A 17,286-nucleotide genomic window follows, 5' to 3' on the forward strand; every position below is an offset into this window, starting at 1 on the left:
CGCTTATTCGTCCTTGGACATCGTGATCGATGCCTCCAGACTCGTGCATAACGGATCCAAGGTACCTGAACTTCTCCGACTTAACGGCTGACCTATAAGGATGGTGCCCGAGTCCCAGCTCCCGCAGGCCATGTACTCTGTCTTCGACACATTTAGTTTAAGACCGCCGTTCTCAAGCGTACCCTTCCAGAGGTTCACTTTACGCTCCAGCGTCAGTCGGTTCTCGGCAATGAGTGCTATGTCGTCGGCATACATCATCAGCCATGGAGGCTGGTCCTGGATGTGAGCCGAGACAGTATCGAGCACTACATTGAATAAGAACGGACTAAGAGCCGAGCCCTGGTGAACCCCCACTGTAATCGGGAAGGATCTAGTGTCGCCAACAGCAGTCCTAACCATAGAAGCGGAATCGTGGTACATGTCTCTGATAATCTCAATATAGGCCTCAGGGATCCCTTTGGATCGCAATGCCCACCAGATACACTGACGAGGCACACAGTCAAAGGCCTTCTGCAGATATAAAAAGGCCACATGCAGAGCTCTCCTTTTCTGTCTGCTTACCCCTCTATGTGCGGGATACAGCGTGAAGCTGTTTTTTTTATATATTACGGCATAGAATTAATACGGCATGTAAAACTTCAAATTCATTTTTTATAAAAGAAAATTGCAACTTAGTAAGTCTGGTAACGTGCCATTTCAGTAGACACATAACCTACCTACCTACCTACAGTCACGAAGTTGCTGCTTGGCGTGTAAAATTTTATAAAGCGCTTATTAAAATTTATATCTAATATTTTACGTTGTGTAAAATGTAAATATTATAGAATATTCTTTAGAAATATTTAAGTTACAATAAAAGATACAATATCGAACGCTATAGGTAACTTATTGTCTAATGGATGAATGGTCGCTGTGGCGTAGTAGGATTAAGGACAGCCATTGATTGTAAAATGAATTCGATCCTCACCCAGAGGAATAATTATATTTTAATCTTTTGTGCTTATATCCTTTAAAAGACAAACACATTCTGTCACTCAACATGCATTGTCTCCGAGGATCCGAGAGTCAGCAGCATTTCTGGTTCTCACTGAGGTGAAATGGAATCTTTTATTCTCTTTTAATATAAGTAACAAATATTTATAGTGATTAATCGTAATTTATTAATGACATTCCAAGTTCAAAATATTAAAATATACTGTGCGAGTTGCAAACGCAAAGGAATTTTACATTTCTAATCAAATCAGTCAATGCAATTAAAAAATGGAATAAAACAAAACATTCTGATATATTATTCTTTGCAATAATCATATTTTTTTATTAATTAATTCTATGTGAAAAAAATTATTAAAACTTAATATTTTTACTTTTTGTAGTCAACTCCATTTTACGCTATAAAGCGCAGTTCCGTATGTAGGAAAAAAATACTAGTTTAGCAATAATTAAAAAAATAAAAGCATACGATATAAATTGTGAAAATACAGTATTTCTACAATTGTTTCTTATTTTAATAATATTATTTAATCGAATAAAACATTACCTTACTAATGCCAACACTCAAATATGATAATGGCAGCTTGTTGGCGTCTTGTGTATTTGTAGACATTCTTGTTATACCGAAACCGAAAATATGTCTTACTACTATTTTGTCTTTATTTTTCAATATTAAACTAATATTATTTTATTTTGTTAACACAGTAAAATATAAATTTCATAACTTTTGATGTGTTTGTAATGATTATTTGAAGTGCAACTAATGTGTAGAAGTTCTATTATTTTATAGCTCTATCGCCAAAACATAACAGTTTATAAACCGCGAATTATGACTTTATTTAAAATCAAGTAAAGTTAATAAGAGTATTTTATATAATAATCATGGAAGATAAATATAAAGTGTGCAGAATATGCCTTGCGACGGATGTTAAAATGCATAATTTGCTTATTTATCCCTTAGCTGTGTGCTATGAGATTTTAGTCGGAAATTATGTAAATATTAAAATTCAAAATCATTCTTTACATTTCTTCATTCATTCATTTGATTTTAATTTTAAAATTACTTTATATATATTTTTTGTTTTAGAGTAAAATGGCTGATTTGCCGATATTTGTTTGCTATGAATGTGCTGGGCAACTGAGGAAAATTTATTATTTTAGAGAGAAATGTCTTAAAGGACACAGTGCATTATGCGATTCGCTTCTTTCATATGGAAAAGTAAGAAAAAACATTCTTCATATTTTTTAGACATAACTAAAAATTAATTTTTAACAAAAACAAAAACCGACTTCTAACAACGAACTAAAAAGTGAAAAATAATAATACAAAGATTTTATAATTTTGAAGTTTGACTAATGCAAATTTAAGACTTATGTGATTTTCTCATAGATACCATTGTCAAACATGGACCAAAAAAAAATGGGACCATTCGGGAAGCGTCACCTTTCAAACAAAAAAAAAATTTTCAAAATCGGTTCACCCAGTCAAAAGTTATGAGGTAACAAACATAAAAAAAAAAAAAAAAAAATATACAGTCGAATTGATAACCTCCTTTTCTTACAGAAGTCGGTTAAAAAAATAAAACAACAAAAAAATAGAAATCTATTTTTTTATGAATTTAGGTAATATATTGGACTTATTCTGTAATACTAAAGTAAAACAAGAAATATTATTAAATATCTTTGTAGTATTCAGATTTAATACATAAAAATTTGTGAAATTGTTGAAACTACTTAGCATTCTATGGATTCATGTTGCGGGTGTATGAACATGTCGTCACACAGGAAGGAGCTCTGAGCACAGTCTGGGACTTAAAACACAATGTACAGGGTACATTTAACCTTTTAAACACACTAATGCTCACCTCCACTAGTGCTTCCTTCAAAGTATGCTCAACGAACTAATGATAGCTTTAGACAAACTAAGACCTTATAGCAAACTATTATTATTTGTAATACTGCTTCAAATAATTGAATCTATGAATTTATAAATTATTCATGGAGCATTGGCACAGATTACAGTTTGGAGAACGAAATATTTTCTTTTTCTGTTAATAAAGTGGCAATAAGGCTGCGTTTCTCCACACAGCATTTGGGGGTTGAATAGGAAATAAGTGTCTTAACACAATATTCCTTCTGCCTACTAAGTGTGCAATACACAATGAAGCTAAAAATAATAATAATTCCACTTTTTCAGATAAACACCAGTGTTATAGGACAAATAAATAAAGAGAATATACAACTTTCATCCAATTTAAGTTGTATCATATTGCCATCTGTAAATATAGTTGATGAAACTAATGAAGAAATTGAAATTGAGTTATTAAAAGAAGAACCTTATGATGATGATATGAATAATGATGTATTCTTTGATGATATTGATATTATAAAAGACGAATTACGTAATGATGATGTCTCTGTAGCTTCCAGTGATGATGAACCTCTGTCTTTACACCAGGAGAAGAAGAGAGGTAGAAATAAGAAAGTAAAAGTCGAAATTGAATGTAATGATGCTCATAAAGTGAGTTAAAAATTTGGTTTTAAATTTTAAATGTAAGAAAAATATGAAATGATGCTTTAAAGTGTCAAGTGGTAATGGAACCCAGAACCATGGAATATACAGTTATATATTGTTCTACTATGGCACAATGGCTTCATTGGTTATTCTTTAAAAATTGATTAGTCTTTATTGGTTTACTTTTTTATTCGTAAATAAAGTAACTATTTTATTTTTTTATATTTCATTTTATTATATTATGTAATAAATGTAAAAGTTTGTGAGAATGGATGTTTGTTCCACTTTCACCCAAAAACTACTGAACGGTATTTGATGAAACTTTACATTTATATAGCTTATCAGAATAACACAAAGAATATTCTGCTATACACTGGATATGGGGTGAAAAAAACTTTACATTTTACATTTAACAGTCTTCCCAACCCACTGAAACTGCAGAAGGCACTAAAACTGTAACAAAACGCACACGCGGCAGACCAAGAAAGATAAGAACCAAGAGTATCGAAGCGACAGAAGTGTCGAAACGACGTCGCACCAACAACACCGGGGGAGTGCCCAATGATGATATAGATATTGAGAGTTATTGTACTATTATTACTTTAACGGTAAGTATTTTAATATAGTATGGTTGACGTAAAGTGGCTGTTCTGAATTTAGCTATAGAATTTTGAATCAGTATTATAGTCCCCTAGGAGTTAAACAATTGCGTTCAACTAAACAAATTCTTCAGTTTCCTAATTTTAGTAATTAGTATAGTGTTAGAAATCGGAAACACATAACGTTTTTTTAAAAATCACGACAAAAACACATATCGTCTATGTTTCTAAATTATTTGGAAAGACATTCTATGTTATTGCAATAAGTGATATGTAGCACTCAATAACAATATAATAGCAACTGCCCCTGTTTGACGCAATTCCAGTTCCACTGTTTTACAGTCTTTTTCACCTACTTCTACTTTCTTTTGTACGAGTACACTAACAATACATATATTTTTTTATTCTTTATTCAAGGAAAAACAACAAAAAGAAGAAATATTACAAAGGAAAGAATCCTCAAATTATATAAACGCGATATACCAATGTAATATATGTTTCAAAGGGTTCATAGACAACCGGGCTTGGGACCATCACGTCAGTAAACATGATCCTGTAAGTTATTTATAAGAATGACAAAAATTAAGCGAACAAATTTATTATTTACCTAAATGAAAACAAAAATACTAACAATAAAAAATTGTTATATATATAGGACAAAAAAGTCACAAACATTCAACCCAATTACATATATATTCATGTACATATATTTCTATATAATATCAATAATGATATATCGATAGCGGTGTATGAACTGTTTCATTTTGTCTTTAATTATACTATATTTGAAAAAGTTTCGGTTGCAGCTGAAAACCTTGTTTCGGTCGGACATTAAATATTAAGTTCTAATTTCAGAAAGCAGGCGACGTCGAATGTCCTATATGTAAATTTCGTTTTAAAACAAAAAGGATTCTACAAAAACACGCGTCTAACCATGAAAAGAAATTCGCCTGTAAAGCTTGTCCTTATGTTTCTAAAACGGCGTAAGTTTTCTATTTTCTCTTTTTTCGATCTCCACTCGAGGAAAGGAAATATATACTTAAATTAATATTTTCGTTTCTTCACTCTGGTATCGAGCCAAAAGCGCGGCAAGTTCCGCCACTTAACACGCAATGCCTCCATAATTCGGCGGAAAATGGAGAACGAAGTGTCTTAACACTGGAATACTGCGTAAAGCTGAAAAAAAAATTGATTATGTACTCTGCTAATTTATATTCTACGTTTACTTCCGGGTTTTGAGGATGGCATTGAATTTGAATTCAGGCGGAAAGCGAAGAACGAAGTGCCCTGACACTAGGTTGCTAAGGTACAACGCCGCAAAGAGCGAGTCGAAAAAAATCTCCTCTCGACACGTAATGCAGAAAATTTTAATTTCCATTTTTTCATAAAATTGTCTAATAATAGTTTGTTAAAATTAATTGATACAATTTCGTTAAAATTATCATTCTTTGCTTATCACAGTGGTATTTATCAAGCAATTAATAAGATGATAGAACTAAATGTTACAATTTAACTTGTGACCAAAGCAAGGAGAAAAAAATAATCCCCTCTGAAATAGGAATTGAACCCTCAACAGTTATATTTATTATCTCACTGTGCCACGATGACCTTTTTCTAAATATATAGAACAAGTAAAATTTGAATAATTATTCCATATATTTAAATTTTGATATATTTTCAGTACTCAAGCAAAACAACACCAGCGTTGGCATAAGGGCGTTACCTACAAATGTCAGCATTGCGATGAAATTTTAACGTAAGTAATTACATATTTTTAAAGTAATATATCTTAAGAAAGAAAGTCTCACGTCATAAGAAAGTATCTGAAAACTAATTAAATAGTTAGACTCCCATGGTTTAATGTAAATTTATAATAAATAGTTATGTATAATGAATGATACATTCTAAGTAAGTGAGATAAGCATTAACGTGATAAAATATAGCCTAAAGCCCTCATTAAATAGACTATCAATGCAAAAACAAACTTAGCAATGCGGAGCAGTAGTATAATCAGACCCTTTCTTACTGTGCGCCACATGTGTGGATCTGACGTCCCATGTGTAGATGTCAGATCACATGTGTGGACGTGAAGTCACATGTGTGGATTTGCGATGACATGTGTGGATGTGACATCCCATGTATGGACGTGAGACCACATATGTGGACGTCAGATCACATGTGTAGACGTAAAATCACACAAAACAAAAATAATATATTATTATTATTATATGCGGGTCGCTAACTGCCATACATGGAATTCAACAGTGTTATTTAATAATTTTCCAGAAAATGGACATCTTACTTGAGTCACGTTCGCATCAAACACCCGTCGGAGTTCATCTGCGATGTATGTGGGTACTCTTTTGTGAGCAAACTGGGCCTCAGTATGCACAAGAGTATGATGCATAAGGAGGTAGATATATGAAATATTACTAATTATAAAAGTTGTAGGCAAGGCAGTTTTTTAGCTAACTAATACAATGTGTCTGTAGTAAATGATTTAAAAAACATCCTTGAAACGAAACTTCCACTTTTGTAAAAGTTGAAGTCATCATTGTTGCATAACTATTTTCTACTTCCACTTTTGTAAAAGTAGTTCTGCAACAATGACGTCCGTATATTTTTTAGCTCTACATTGTAACCCGCACATAGCAGGGTAGGTAGACAGAACCTGGGAACCTAGTGCATAAAGTAATTTTCGTTTCCTACTTTCCGTCGAATTCTGGAGGCATTGTTTATTGAGTGGCAGAACTGAACGTCGCGCTTTGTCGTATTTCTCGAGTGAAAATCGAAACTATAATTTAATCAATTCTCTTAAGTTTCTCAAAAAACCCTAATAAATCTTTTTTTTTACAACATATTGCCTATTTTAGAATAAAACAGAAATAGAAGACATTAAAGAAGATGACAAAGAATCGCCATATTGTGCACAATGTGATGTCAAGTTTGTGTCAGTGGAAGCGTACAAGAGGCACATGGTGATGTCAGTCAAACATACTGACAATACTGACTTCAAGTATGTATAAGTGTGTAAAAGATAAATCTATTCTAATCTATATTCTATATCTATATATATAAAAGGAGATGTTCCCACTGACTGAGGTAAGACGCACACTCAGCCGCAACTGCTGATGGTAGAAACGTGAAATTTGAACAGATGTTTATTTTCGTAACCTGGAGATCCAGTAAGAAGGGATTTTGAAATTATTTAACTCTGAAGGGGTGAAATAGGGTTGAAAATTCACCCTCTAAACTATAAATTATTTCTATATAGATATAGATATTCAGTTACTTTAATAAACATTTCAGTAACGGTTGTCGTGTATGCGGTGAAAAGTTTCCCGACGCGGAATCCCTACGATTGCACCATAGGCGAGCCCACGCTAAGAAAAGACCCAAAAATTATGGGAAGAAACCCACTTGTAATTTTCCTACTAATTGTGAACATGTAAGTTATACTACTAGTTTACGGCTACTGGTTTGGTTGATTTTTTGGCTGGCTGATAAATTATCATTAATATTATTATGGCTGATAATTAACGGACATGTCCCTTTGGGCTTCGTCATAGTGGGGTAAAAATAGAAAAAGAATTTGACTTAATACCTACTTATTTAAATGTTTTAGTGTTCAGAAGAAATTCCAAACGCACGCGAGTACTGGAATCACTTTAGAAGAGTCCATCCTGATAAGAGTTATCCGTTACCGAAGAACCACATATGTGATATATGCGGGAAAGGATTTAGAGTGAGTTTTTATATGCTATTTAATTTTTTTTATTTATTCGTAATAAAAAAAATTAAATAACATGCAAAAGGATTTTTTAAATTTTTGTGAGACCTATTTTGATGTATAAATATTTGTTTATTTTCCATTAATTTATATAAAACTCGAAATTTCTTATTCTCATCAATATTTTTTAAAGGCAACAAAAATAGATGTCTCCGTCATCTACCTCATACATGACCCGCTCGCCCTCGCCCTGGCTTGAATTGAGCGGATGGACAACTATGAAATTTGGCGCAAAAAGAGTGCAAATTGCTAATATATTTTTATAGTAATACATAAATAATTCATCAAATGTCTGACGTCTCTATCGGACGTTGAAAACCATGTAGAGTAGAATAGGTTGAATCGGATGGCAGACGCTGGCAACAAAACCTGGACTAATACCAAGTAGACGAATAAAAAGAAGAAACACTAGACACGATATGATACATACAAATAAATTGAATTATCTTATATGTTCAGGGCAACGCGTTCTTGGTGTACCACAAGCGCACACACTTCCCGGAGCGCGCGTATGCGTGTGCGCAGTGCCCCAAGGCCTTCCACAACCGCACCAACCTGCAGATGCACGAGCGCACGCACTCGGAGCGCCGTCCGTACCCCTGCTCGCTCTGCGCCAAGGCCTTCAAGTGCAAGGGCGCACTCAACAGGCACTTCAGAGTGAGTGCGCACACATATACATATTGAAATATACACCTAATCAATACATAAACACACAAGTACACACTCAAAAATGTGTGTTACACAACCGACGACACGATCTTGCACAAACACGCATACCTATATACGCGGGCATATAACACAGAAACACAATCATTTACAAACACAGTGATACAAATAAGTGTATTTTCTAGTAACATTTAACTATTTAAAAATCGACGTTGTTATTTTATATTATTAAATAAAACTCATTATTGACATTACTCATCATTAACTCATATCTTTCTTTCAATGTTAAAATTAAGACTTAAATATTTTTTTCAGAGCCACACCGGCGTTAAACCTTACGCGTGTGAAGTATGCGGCAAGGCGTTCGCGCAATCCAACAGTAGGAAACTACACGTTAGAACTGTGCATTTGAAACAACCGTCCCCTTACATAAGCAAGTCGAGGCTGGAGAAACGGAAGGCGCAGACGCATAAAGATCTCAACGGGCAACAGTTTATGTATTAATACTTTATGGTATAATTAGAATATGTACCTATATTTATTTTTATGTTTCGTTTTTTATGGTTCTTAGGCTGTACCATTTGAGTACCATTTTTTGGTCAAAGTCAGTCACATATGGCACAAAATATAACTACAATTTTGTTGATGAAATATCATTGTTAATTTTGTCATTTTGCTTTATTTATAGTTATATATTATGATTTAGTTTAAATATATTCGTAGCGCAGTCTTAAACACTTACGACGCCTCGGCCACTATCTCTATATTTTTATTTAGTTAAATTTTACAGCTTGGAAGCGTCTGCGCTCCTTTTACGGGAGAAGCATTTAGGCAAAATTATTTCGAACCCATACCTAAAAAAATAATTAAAATACGTCAACAGTTTAGACGTTGGATTTTTTTTATTTAACGATATTTATCCATACTGTATTACGTGTGACGCAGTTTCGAATAGATACCAATAACGTAAACACTTACTACTACGAAAATACTACTAAAGGTTAAACAACTTTGAACTACTACGACTCGATTTCGGAATGAGGCGTGTGTGGCGGTGTCCCTGTGATAGGTTTATGTCTGCGTGCGTCGTTCTTAACAAATGGCGTTTTATTTTACAATGATAATTTCATTAATTACTTTTTTCACAAAATCATTATTATTTATTTATGGCAAAATTTCTATTGTTTTAATTGTATTAGGCTTTTATAGAGTAACTAGTGGGCCCGGACGCGACTACGCCCGCGAAAATATAAGCCTAAATCATTAAAATAAGTTAAAAAATAATTATAAGTGGAGATTTATTATTAGAAAAAATATCTGAGTAACCGAAATGAAACCAAAGAAGTAAAAGTAACTAAAGGAAATTCTTAATATTAGAAAAAAAAACCTAAAGTTTGCTGTGCGCGCGTACTAAACATTTTTCTATATTAAATAATTATTAATTTTTGCTAACAATATTAAATAAAATCTCAAATGATTAAAATTACGATATTTTAAGTGTATAACATCGGTATAGATAACCGAACTGAGATAAATTAATTATAAGCAGCAAATAATTACATAAAAAATAATAGTAATTCGAAAATCTATAAAAATTTACAAAATCATCATAGTCATCCGCCCGTTCGCGTCGGTCATACTCATATTATGCCGCCCGAAGGCTAGGTCATTTGGAATCAGTCACATCTTAATTATTTATTAGAATGTTATACAGTAAATTATAATTTCCATCTAGATGAAATGCTAAAAGTGACTATTATATTTATTTTCATAAGGATGAATATCAAATTATAGAAATCATCTAATTTTTGTTAATGATTTGTATAAAGAGATTTGTATAAATCTATATCGGCGCGCACCATGTATGCATTAAGCAAACTCACTGTGGGTGACGTTTTCTTAAATCAGCAAACTTGCAAGCTGTTGCTTAGCAACGCGTAGCGACGATTGTTATTAACATGGCGGAATAAATTCCTTGTCAAATTAATTATTTTAATATATTGGTATATAACGAAAATATTACAAATATGAGAAAAAAAAAGTATCCTATGTTCATCCCGGGACCCTCAAGTATCTCTATATGAGTATTTTATCACAATTAAATTAGCGGTTTGGCCCTGATTGCGGAAAAGACAGACAGACAGACAGACAGACAGACAGAGTTACTTTCGAATTTATAATATAGGTATGGATTAAATTTATGGTTTCATTTAAAGTGGTAATGACAAAAACACTGTGTATATACTGTAGACATAAATAACCATAAAGTATATGTTAATCTATATTTTACAACTAAGTAATTTGCAATAAGTTAAATTATAAGACGAAAACGTTCATCAGTATTTATCTTTTATTTTCTGTAAGTTTTTTACATAACTGTAATTAGAATAGTGTAAGCGTACATATTGTACTGAGTATTTATAATAAATATATTTAATCTTATATTTATTTAGTTGTTTTATTTTTATCATACTTAGTTTTTAACCTACTATTTAGTTTATTATTTCTCTGCTGGTCCAATGAAATAAAAATACTTCAATATGCGTTTTTAACCAGTACTTGTGTTTCTAATTTTTATTATATTTTTTATATTTTGGTACACATATAAGTAAAGAGATATTAAACCATATGGAATAAATTACTGCTCAGTCTCAAACAATCATCAATCTAGAAATACTTTATTAAAATTAATAATATTCCTCTGGTCTAATATGTCGATGTTCAACCTTGCCTCACATACTTAGGTACTAGATAGTGTCAAATTGGAGCAGTAAGTAATTTAACAGAATTGTAAAGGAATATGTAAAAGCTAATGACGTCAGTCGTGGCGCAGGGGCACAAGCATATCTATAGAGTATAATTTTTACGACTGTGACTCTGGAGTAAACGCGACAGGTTGTGGGTTCGATTTCCACTCAACGTTATATCACTAAAATGACGTACGGCTTGTAATAATAAAATTGTTTATTAGATGCGTATTACTATTCCATATTTGTTAAGCAAATACTACTTTCCCATTAATGTTTTATTGAATTAGTTAAATTAAACATGTTATCACGTTCTCTTCGTTTTTGTTTGTATAACGTCTGTTATCATTTAATTTGACATTACGTCAAGTGTCATTATCGCTATCAGTTGTGGATTCTTGTTTAGTTTAGGAGTTATTTCGTCTATTTTATAGTATTTAATTTATTAAAGTGTCCAAAATAATAGGCATCATACTGTTTCAAGTATGTTAAAGAAAGGTAAACATATGTAATTAACGCTATTATTGTTATAATGTGTGAAAGTGCTACAGATGCGGTTCATCCGCGATTTACTAAGAAACAGCTTAATAATTTTAAGGGTATAGTATTTGGAATTTGTTTGATGATGTTATACTAGATATAACTTTTGGCTTATGTATGCGTTTGTAATTAATATTTTTAATAGACTTAATTTAAATAAAACTAATATGAATCTTTTTTATATGTTTTCGCTAATTTACATGCTATGCATAAATATATTTTTATTATCATATTTTAGGTTTAAAAATAGCACTAGTACAGCTATCAGTGGGGCCAGATAAAGCTAAGAATGTGGCTGCAGCGGTCAATGAGATACACAAAGCTAAGGAAAAAGGGGCTCATCTTGTAGCCTTACCTGAGTGTTTTAATTCTCCTTATGGAACAAGTAAAGTATTGATTGAGGACTCGTATATTATAAACAACTTTTTATTGATTGTAGGTTTTATTATTTGTACTGAGACTACTATTAAGTGGGGCCTTTCACAGTAAGTGTCACGCAACTATCATACTGGATTTGATGTTAACTTAAGGGGAATATAAATGTAAATGTAATTTTTTTTTAAAAGAATAAATCAGTGTTGGATCTGATTGTATTTGTCTATCCTGCTATGAAGAAGGAAGTGTGAAGCTGTTTTCTTTTCCTTTAAAAAATCTTATAAATTGTATTCCAGAATATTTCAATGAATATGCAGAGGAAGTGCCATCGGGTGCAACAAGTAGGGCACTATCCAAGGCTGCTGCTGAAGCAGGTGTCTGTGTGGTGGGTGGCACCATGCCTGAACGATGTGGGGATAAATTATACAATACCTGCACTGTGTGGGATGACTGTGGAAAGTTATTGACACAGTATAGAAAGGTAGCTACTACTTTGATATTAATATTTGCTAGTCTTCTTTGTGGTAAAGGAAAAAGTATTTCAAATTGTTCTAATTTATTTTTACCTACTTACTATAAATGGCAGAGTTCAATAGATTGCATACTAAGTGATAGAACTAAATGTCGCAATTTGTTTTACCATTGCGTCTTACAAATACAAAATATCGTAAACAAAGTATTCTAACTAAAAATATATATATTTTTACCAATTATAGATGCACCTCTTCGACATAGACATTCCAAACAAAATAACATTTAAAGAGTCGGAAGTACTGAGCGCCGGCGACCAAATCACAACATTCGACTATCGCGGCGTTAAAATAGGCATTGGTATTTGCTACGACTTACGATTCCCTGAAATGGCGCATCTCATGTCTAAACAAGGTTAGTATTTTTATGTATTATTATCTTTTAAGTATTCGTAGATTTTTTAGCTTCACACTGTATAGTGCGTGTAGTACGGTAGAAAGAGAGAACCTAGCATCTAGTGTTGTCCTGTTCATAGTCACAGGCTTGTGTCCCTGCGTCATGAATGGCCAATTAACAATTTAATTATGACATACATTACCAGCTATTTTGCATGAGATATAATTGATAATAATTCCATACATTTTTGTAGCTTCAATATTTCTGAACAGTGCAACATGCTTTACTCAAATACTAATTAGTATTATTACACAGGATGTTCCCTTTTAATATACCCTGGAGCGTTCAACATGACCACTGGTCCGAAACACTGGGAGTTACTGGCCCGAGCTAGAGCCAACGACGAGCAGCTATGGCTCGCGCTGGTCAGTCCTGCCAGAGACCCTGGAGCAGGCTACGTGGCCTGGGGACACTCCATGGTCGTGGATCCCTGGGCCAAGGTTGTGGGGCAGCTCGGTGAGGAATCAGGCACTTTAGTTGCGGATGTTGGTAAGTAGTTAGGTTGTTTACGGATAAAAGTCTCGGATAATTTATCATATAATTTTTTAATGAAACTAATTGTAACTGTTGGAGCGACAGCTTAGACTAGACATGCGGAGGCGCGGGTTGTGTCTCGTTTAAGCCAAGTGCCCAAATATAACAGATCCCAAATAATACTTTGGGTAGGTTTTTGCTCATTGGATTCAAATACGTACCTTGTTTTTTTTAATGAATTTCCATTATGCCTTCAAATTAAAATTTAAAATGTTGTAACACCATTGCGTTTTTTTAAATAAATCCGTATAAATGTATTGTTATTGTTACAGATGTATTTTATTATTTATTTTGTTATTGTTACAGATTTAAATACAGTGGAAGAGGTTCGAAGCCAAATACCGATAAGAAGTCAAAAGAGAGCAGATATTTACGATGTGATTCAGAAGAAGTGATATTATTCCGAAGTTGTATAATTGTTACCGATATTATATTACAATCGTATCGATATATGATTTTTACTCGGAAATTGCAATAAATATACTTTATTAAGAAATAATATTTTGTAGATAATATATTTTACAGTTGATTTCTTATATTGTTTTATTTTTTGTCCCAAATAAATTGAGTACCATATCTATGGGGCAATCTCCATATGCAAAATAAGTCCGAAAACCACCCGCTTAAAATATTCTTACTTCTTTTTTTAATATATTATTTTTATTTTTAGAAATTTTAATATATATTGAAAATAATATAAATATTACAAACGAAGAAAAGATCGCCATCGCAATTTCAAAGCTTTGATTTTAGTTTATGGTTATTTTTGGCCATATGTTTGTCAAAGATATCGAGCACATCCGAAGCACAGCCCCAGAACAACGTCAAACCACTACCGCCTGAAATATAAAACAAATAATTTTATTGCATCTGCGTTTGTTCACGCTAATCTAAAAACGGCTTTAATCGAATAATAAATAAATAAACTATATACATAACTATGTACAATATAAAGTATTTTGTTTGACTAAATTGTAAAATAACTGTTTTATTATAGTGGCAGTTAAGTTTTTAGGGTTCCGTATTCAAATTGTAAAACTGGAATTCCGATTTAACAATTTTATTAATAAGACCCAGTCAGAATATAGGTTAAATTTATGGTGCCAAAAGAAGATATTTTTTGCAATTGTACTAATTACTAAAATATATTATCATAACAATAAATACTACTTACCATGTCCATAATTGTGAATGTATAATTTTCCATTTTTCTCTTCAGAATCTAATCTAATTGTCTCTCTTGCTGGCCTCAATCCAACCCAGTGAGACAAAATGTTTGCGTGCTATAAAGATATTAGAATTACACTATATAACTCGACTAACAAGCACTGTAGTATTTAGCGAGAAGTTGGCTCGAAGGACCATCAATGACAGTGAGTATTTATACATACTTTGATTCCTGGAACCATGTCTTTGCACCCCTTTATAACGAAATCAGTGTCGTTGTCATCTATTGCTGTGTTAAAATCATTCTCTTGGTGAGTACCTCCCAATATACAATTGTATACACTGCAATATGAGGATTATTTAATATGGCTTAGGTCTTGTTTATTTACCTAATAGTTTATGTTAATATTAATATTGTAACTCACTTGGGTAGAATGTAGTTACCAATATCATTGAATATAATATGATTTATCCACGGCGCGGAAGACTAGAAATAAAATTAAGTGTGCACTAAAAATACGAAAATCAAAGAAAATATTTTTATGCTTTATGTACATAATTATATTATCTAGCCGGCAACATACGTACTCGTGAGATCTGACCTCTAATTGGAAAAAGTTTTTGATCAGGAACAACATCTCTTGCTCCAAGTCCTAGGCAATTGACAATTATGTCGTATTCATCCAATTGAGTGTCATTAAAAGAATTAATTTTATAATGTAAAATTGTTCCATTTGCTTTCTTAAATCGCTCGCTTAAAAGACTTAACATAGTTGGCGGGTAAACTATAAAAGTTGTAAACGTTCGTCCTGATCTGCAAAGAGTAAAGAATTATTAAGAAGCATTATTTATTTAAGAATTCCTATTAAATTGAAATCAAGTGTGGCAAGTGTGCGCATTTAAACTTTGTTACGCCATAAAATTGAAAGTTATTTATAGATTGGAAAGAAATCATGTCAATTAGTAAGATAGTTTATAAAGCTGGGTAAGTGTGCACAAGCGCAGAATTATACGTTAAGTTTATACTTACTCTTACGCCCAAGATTACATTAGAAGAGATAGAAAAACAATAACAAAATTTTTAATATTACGGTACTTACTGATAAATATTAGAAGAAATGCTGCTTAAATAGTCTAAATGCTTTTTATCCAAAATCCTATATCCAAAGACAGCACTCGCCCAGTCCTGCACGGGCAAATCTTGCTTATCACTATACAGCTCGTACAAAGGCATGAGAGTTACATCGTGTCCACCTTCCAGCCATAGTTTGTGTATGAATTTGTAAGTTTCACCGCCCCATTTCCTGCAATTTGTAAATAATCGATGTGTGCTGGATTTATGACGTAGCGACGATGTATTTTTTCTTTTAAATATTTATTTTATTTTATCAATAGTGAATAATATATAATTTTGATGTAACAAAAATATTTTCAAATTATACAACAAATAGTTTCAAGTTACGTTTTTTCTTTTAAAACGTCGATTTACGTATCCATTTTAAAAAACTAAATAAAATTTAATAGACACTTCTATTAAATTTTATTTATTCATCACTAACCATAAAAGCTGCTCAGGTGTATCACCGCAGAGGTATGGGTACCACAACCCACCACACCCATCGCCAGTTGTGTTTGGTGTGAACTCATTAGAAAATAGTGCAACCTAAAATTACATTTTATTTGACGATCTCACTTTGATTTCATAAGAATATACTTAAATAAAGGTTCAAAATTAGCACACATTTACTTAAGTAACTTACATCAATATTTGGATAATTTTCTTTTATTTTCACAGCACAACTCAAACCGTTAATGCCGGCGCCTAATATAGCTACTTTAACCATTATGGATAAATTAAAAATTTGCAATATAATGTTTCCTTAAAGAGGAAGGAGATTTGAAAGTGAAATTCTGTACAATTAACTTTTGTTTCTTATTATCGGTAATATCATATTATTATTCCAAAGGTCATGTAAACAAATTAAACAAGATACATATAAATATAACAACAATTCAATGAAACATAATATATTCGTAATTAAGTAACGAGTGATAATTATGAACTTACATATAAAAAATAAGACTAAAAATATTAATTACGATTGTGTTACTTTAGACATACTTAGTTATTTTTATTTCAAATATTTTTGATCCTACTTTTGTTATGTTACACAATTTGCTGAGAACTATACCAATATTTTTTTTACATATTAGTTTTTCATGATTGAATATCATGTCAGTAATAGATTCAATGCCCATCCAGAAGAATAATTATAATTTATTTATATTTTCCTGTTTGGTAAAGCAAAGTGTACTGTAGAGTTCACACGTATGTGTGGCTGAACTCTACGGCGTTGTAATTCAGTCATGGGTATATCCACATGACTCAATTACAAATAATAATGGCTGATAAGTAAAAAGGTAGTGTCTCAACAC

At 32.2% G+C, this 17,286-nt stretch overlaps 3 protein-coding genes across 4 annotated transcripts; 2 read left to right on the top strand and 1 right to left on the bottom strand.

Moving 5' to 3' along the window:
- The first annotated feature begins 1,657 nt into the window (after positions 1-1,657).
- LOC146539680 (uncharacterized) lies at positions 1,658-9,770 on the top strand. Its single transcript, XM_085208244.1, has 13 exons — positions 1,658-1,983; positions 2,078-2,209; positions 3,188-3,511; positions 3,922-4,113; positions 4,522-4,659; positions 4,960-5,087; positions 5,786-5,860; positions 6,391-6,517; positions 6,978-7,120; positions 7,414-7,552; positions 7,730-7,849; positions 8,354-8,551; positions 8,876-9,770. Exons 1-13 carry the CDS (start codon positions 1,873-1,875, stop codon positions 9,062-9,064), a joined length of 2,016 nt encoding a protein of 671 aa, XP_085064370.1. The 5' UTR covers positions 1,658-1,872; the 3' UTR covers positions 9,065-9,770.
- Positions 9,771-11,648: 1,878 nt separating this feature from the next.
- Positions 11,649-14,217, top strand: LOC146539681 (omega-amidase NIT2). 2 transcript variants are annotated; one of them, XM_085208436.1, is made up of 6 exons: positions 11,649-11,805; positions 12,086-12,232; positions 12,519-12,703; positions 12,939-13,107; positions 13,405-13,638; positions 13,990-14,217. In XM_085208436.1, the coding sequence occupies exons 1-6, from the start codon at positions 11,793-11,795 to the stop codon at positions 14,076-14,078; spliced, it is 837 nt and encodes a 278-aa protein (XP_085064562.1). In that variant the 5' UTR covers positions 11,649-11,792; the 3' UTR covers positions 14,079-14,217. The 2 variants fall into 2 exon arrangements, with proteins under 2 accessions (XP_085064562.1, XP_085064561.1); XM_085208435.1 differs by having other exon boundaries at positions 11,684-11,906.
- Daao2 (D-amino acid oxidase 2) lies at positions 14,209-16,805 on the bottom strand. The gene is made up of 8 exons (XM_085208434.1): positions 16,611-16,805; positions 16,410-16,513; positions 15,951-16,154; positions 15,439-15,664; positions 15,276-15,337; positions 15,075-15,192; positions 14,858-14,966; positions 14,209-14,522 (listed from the first exon to the last, which is right to left on the bottom strand). Exons 1-8 carry the CDS (start codon positions 16,692-16,694, stop codon positions 14,419-14,421), a joined length of 1,011 nt encoding a protein of 336 aa, XP_085064560.1. The 5' UTR covers positions 16,695-16,805; the 3' UTR covers positions 14,209-14,418.
- Positions 16,806-17,286: the final 481 nt, after the last annotated feature.

The sequence above is a fragment of the Heliconius melpomene genome, chromosome 4 (assembly GCF_056956725.1).
Source record: "Heliconius melpomene rosina isolate 202511_hmr_F chromosome 4, ASM5695672v1, whole genome shotgun sequence".
Taxonomy (NCBI): Eukaryota; Metazoa; Arthropoda; class Insecta; order Lepidoptera; family Nymphalidae; genus Heliconius; species Heliconius melpomene.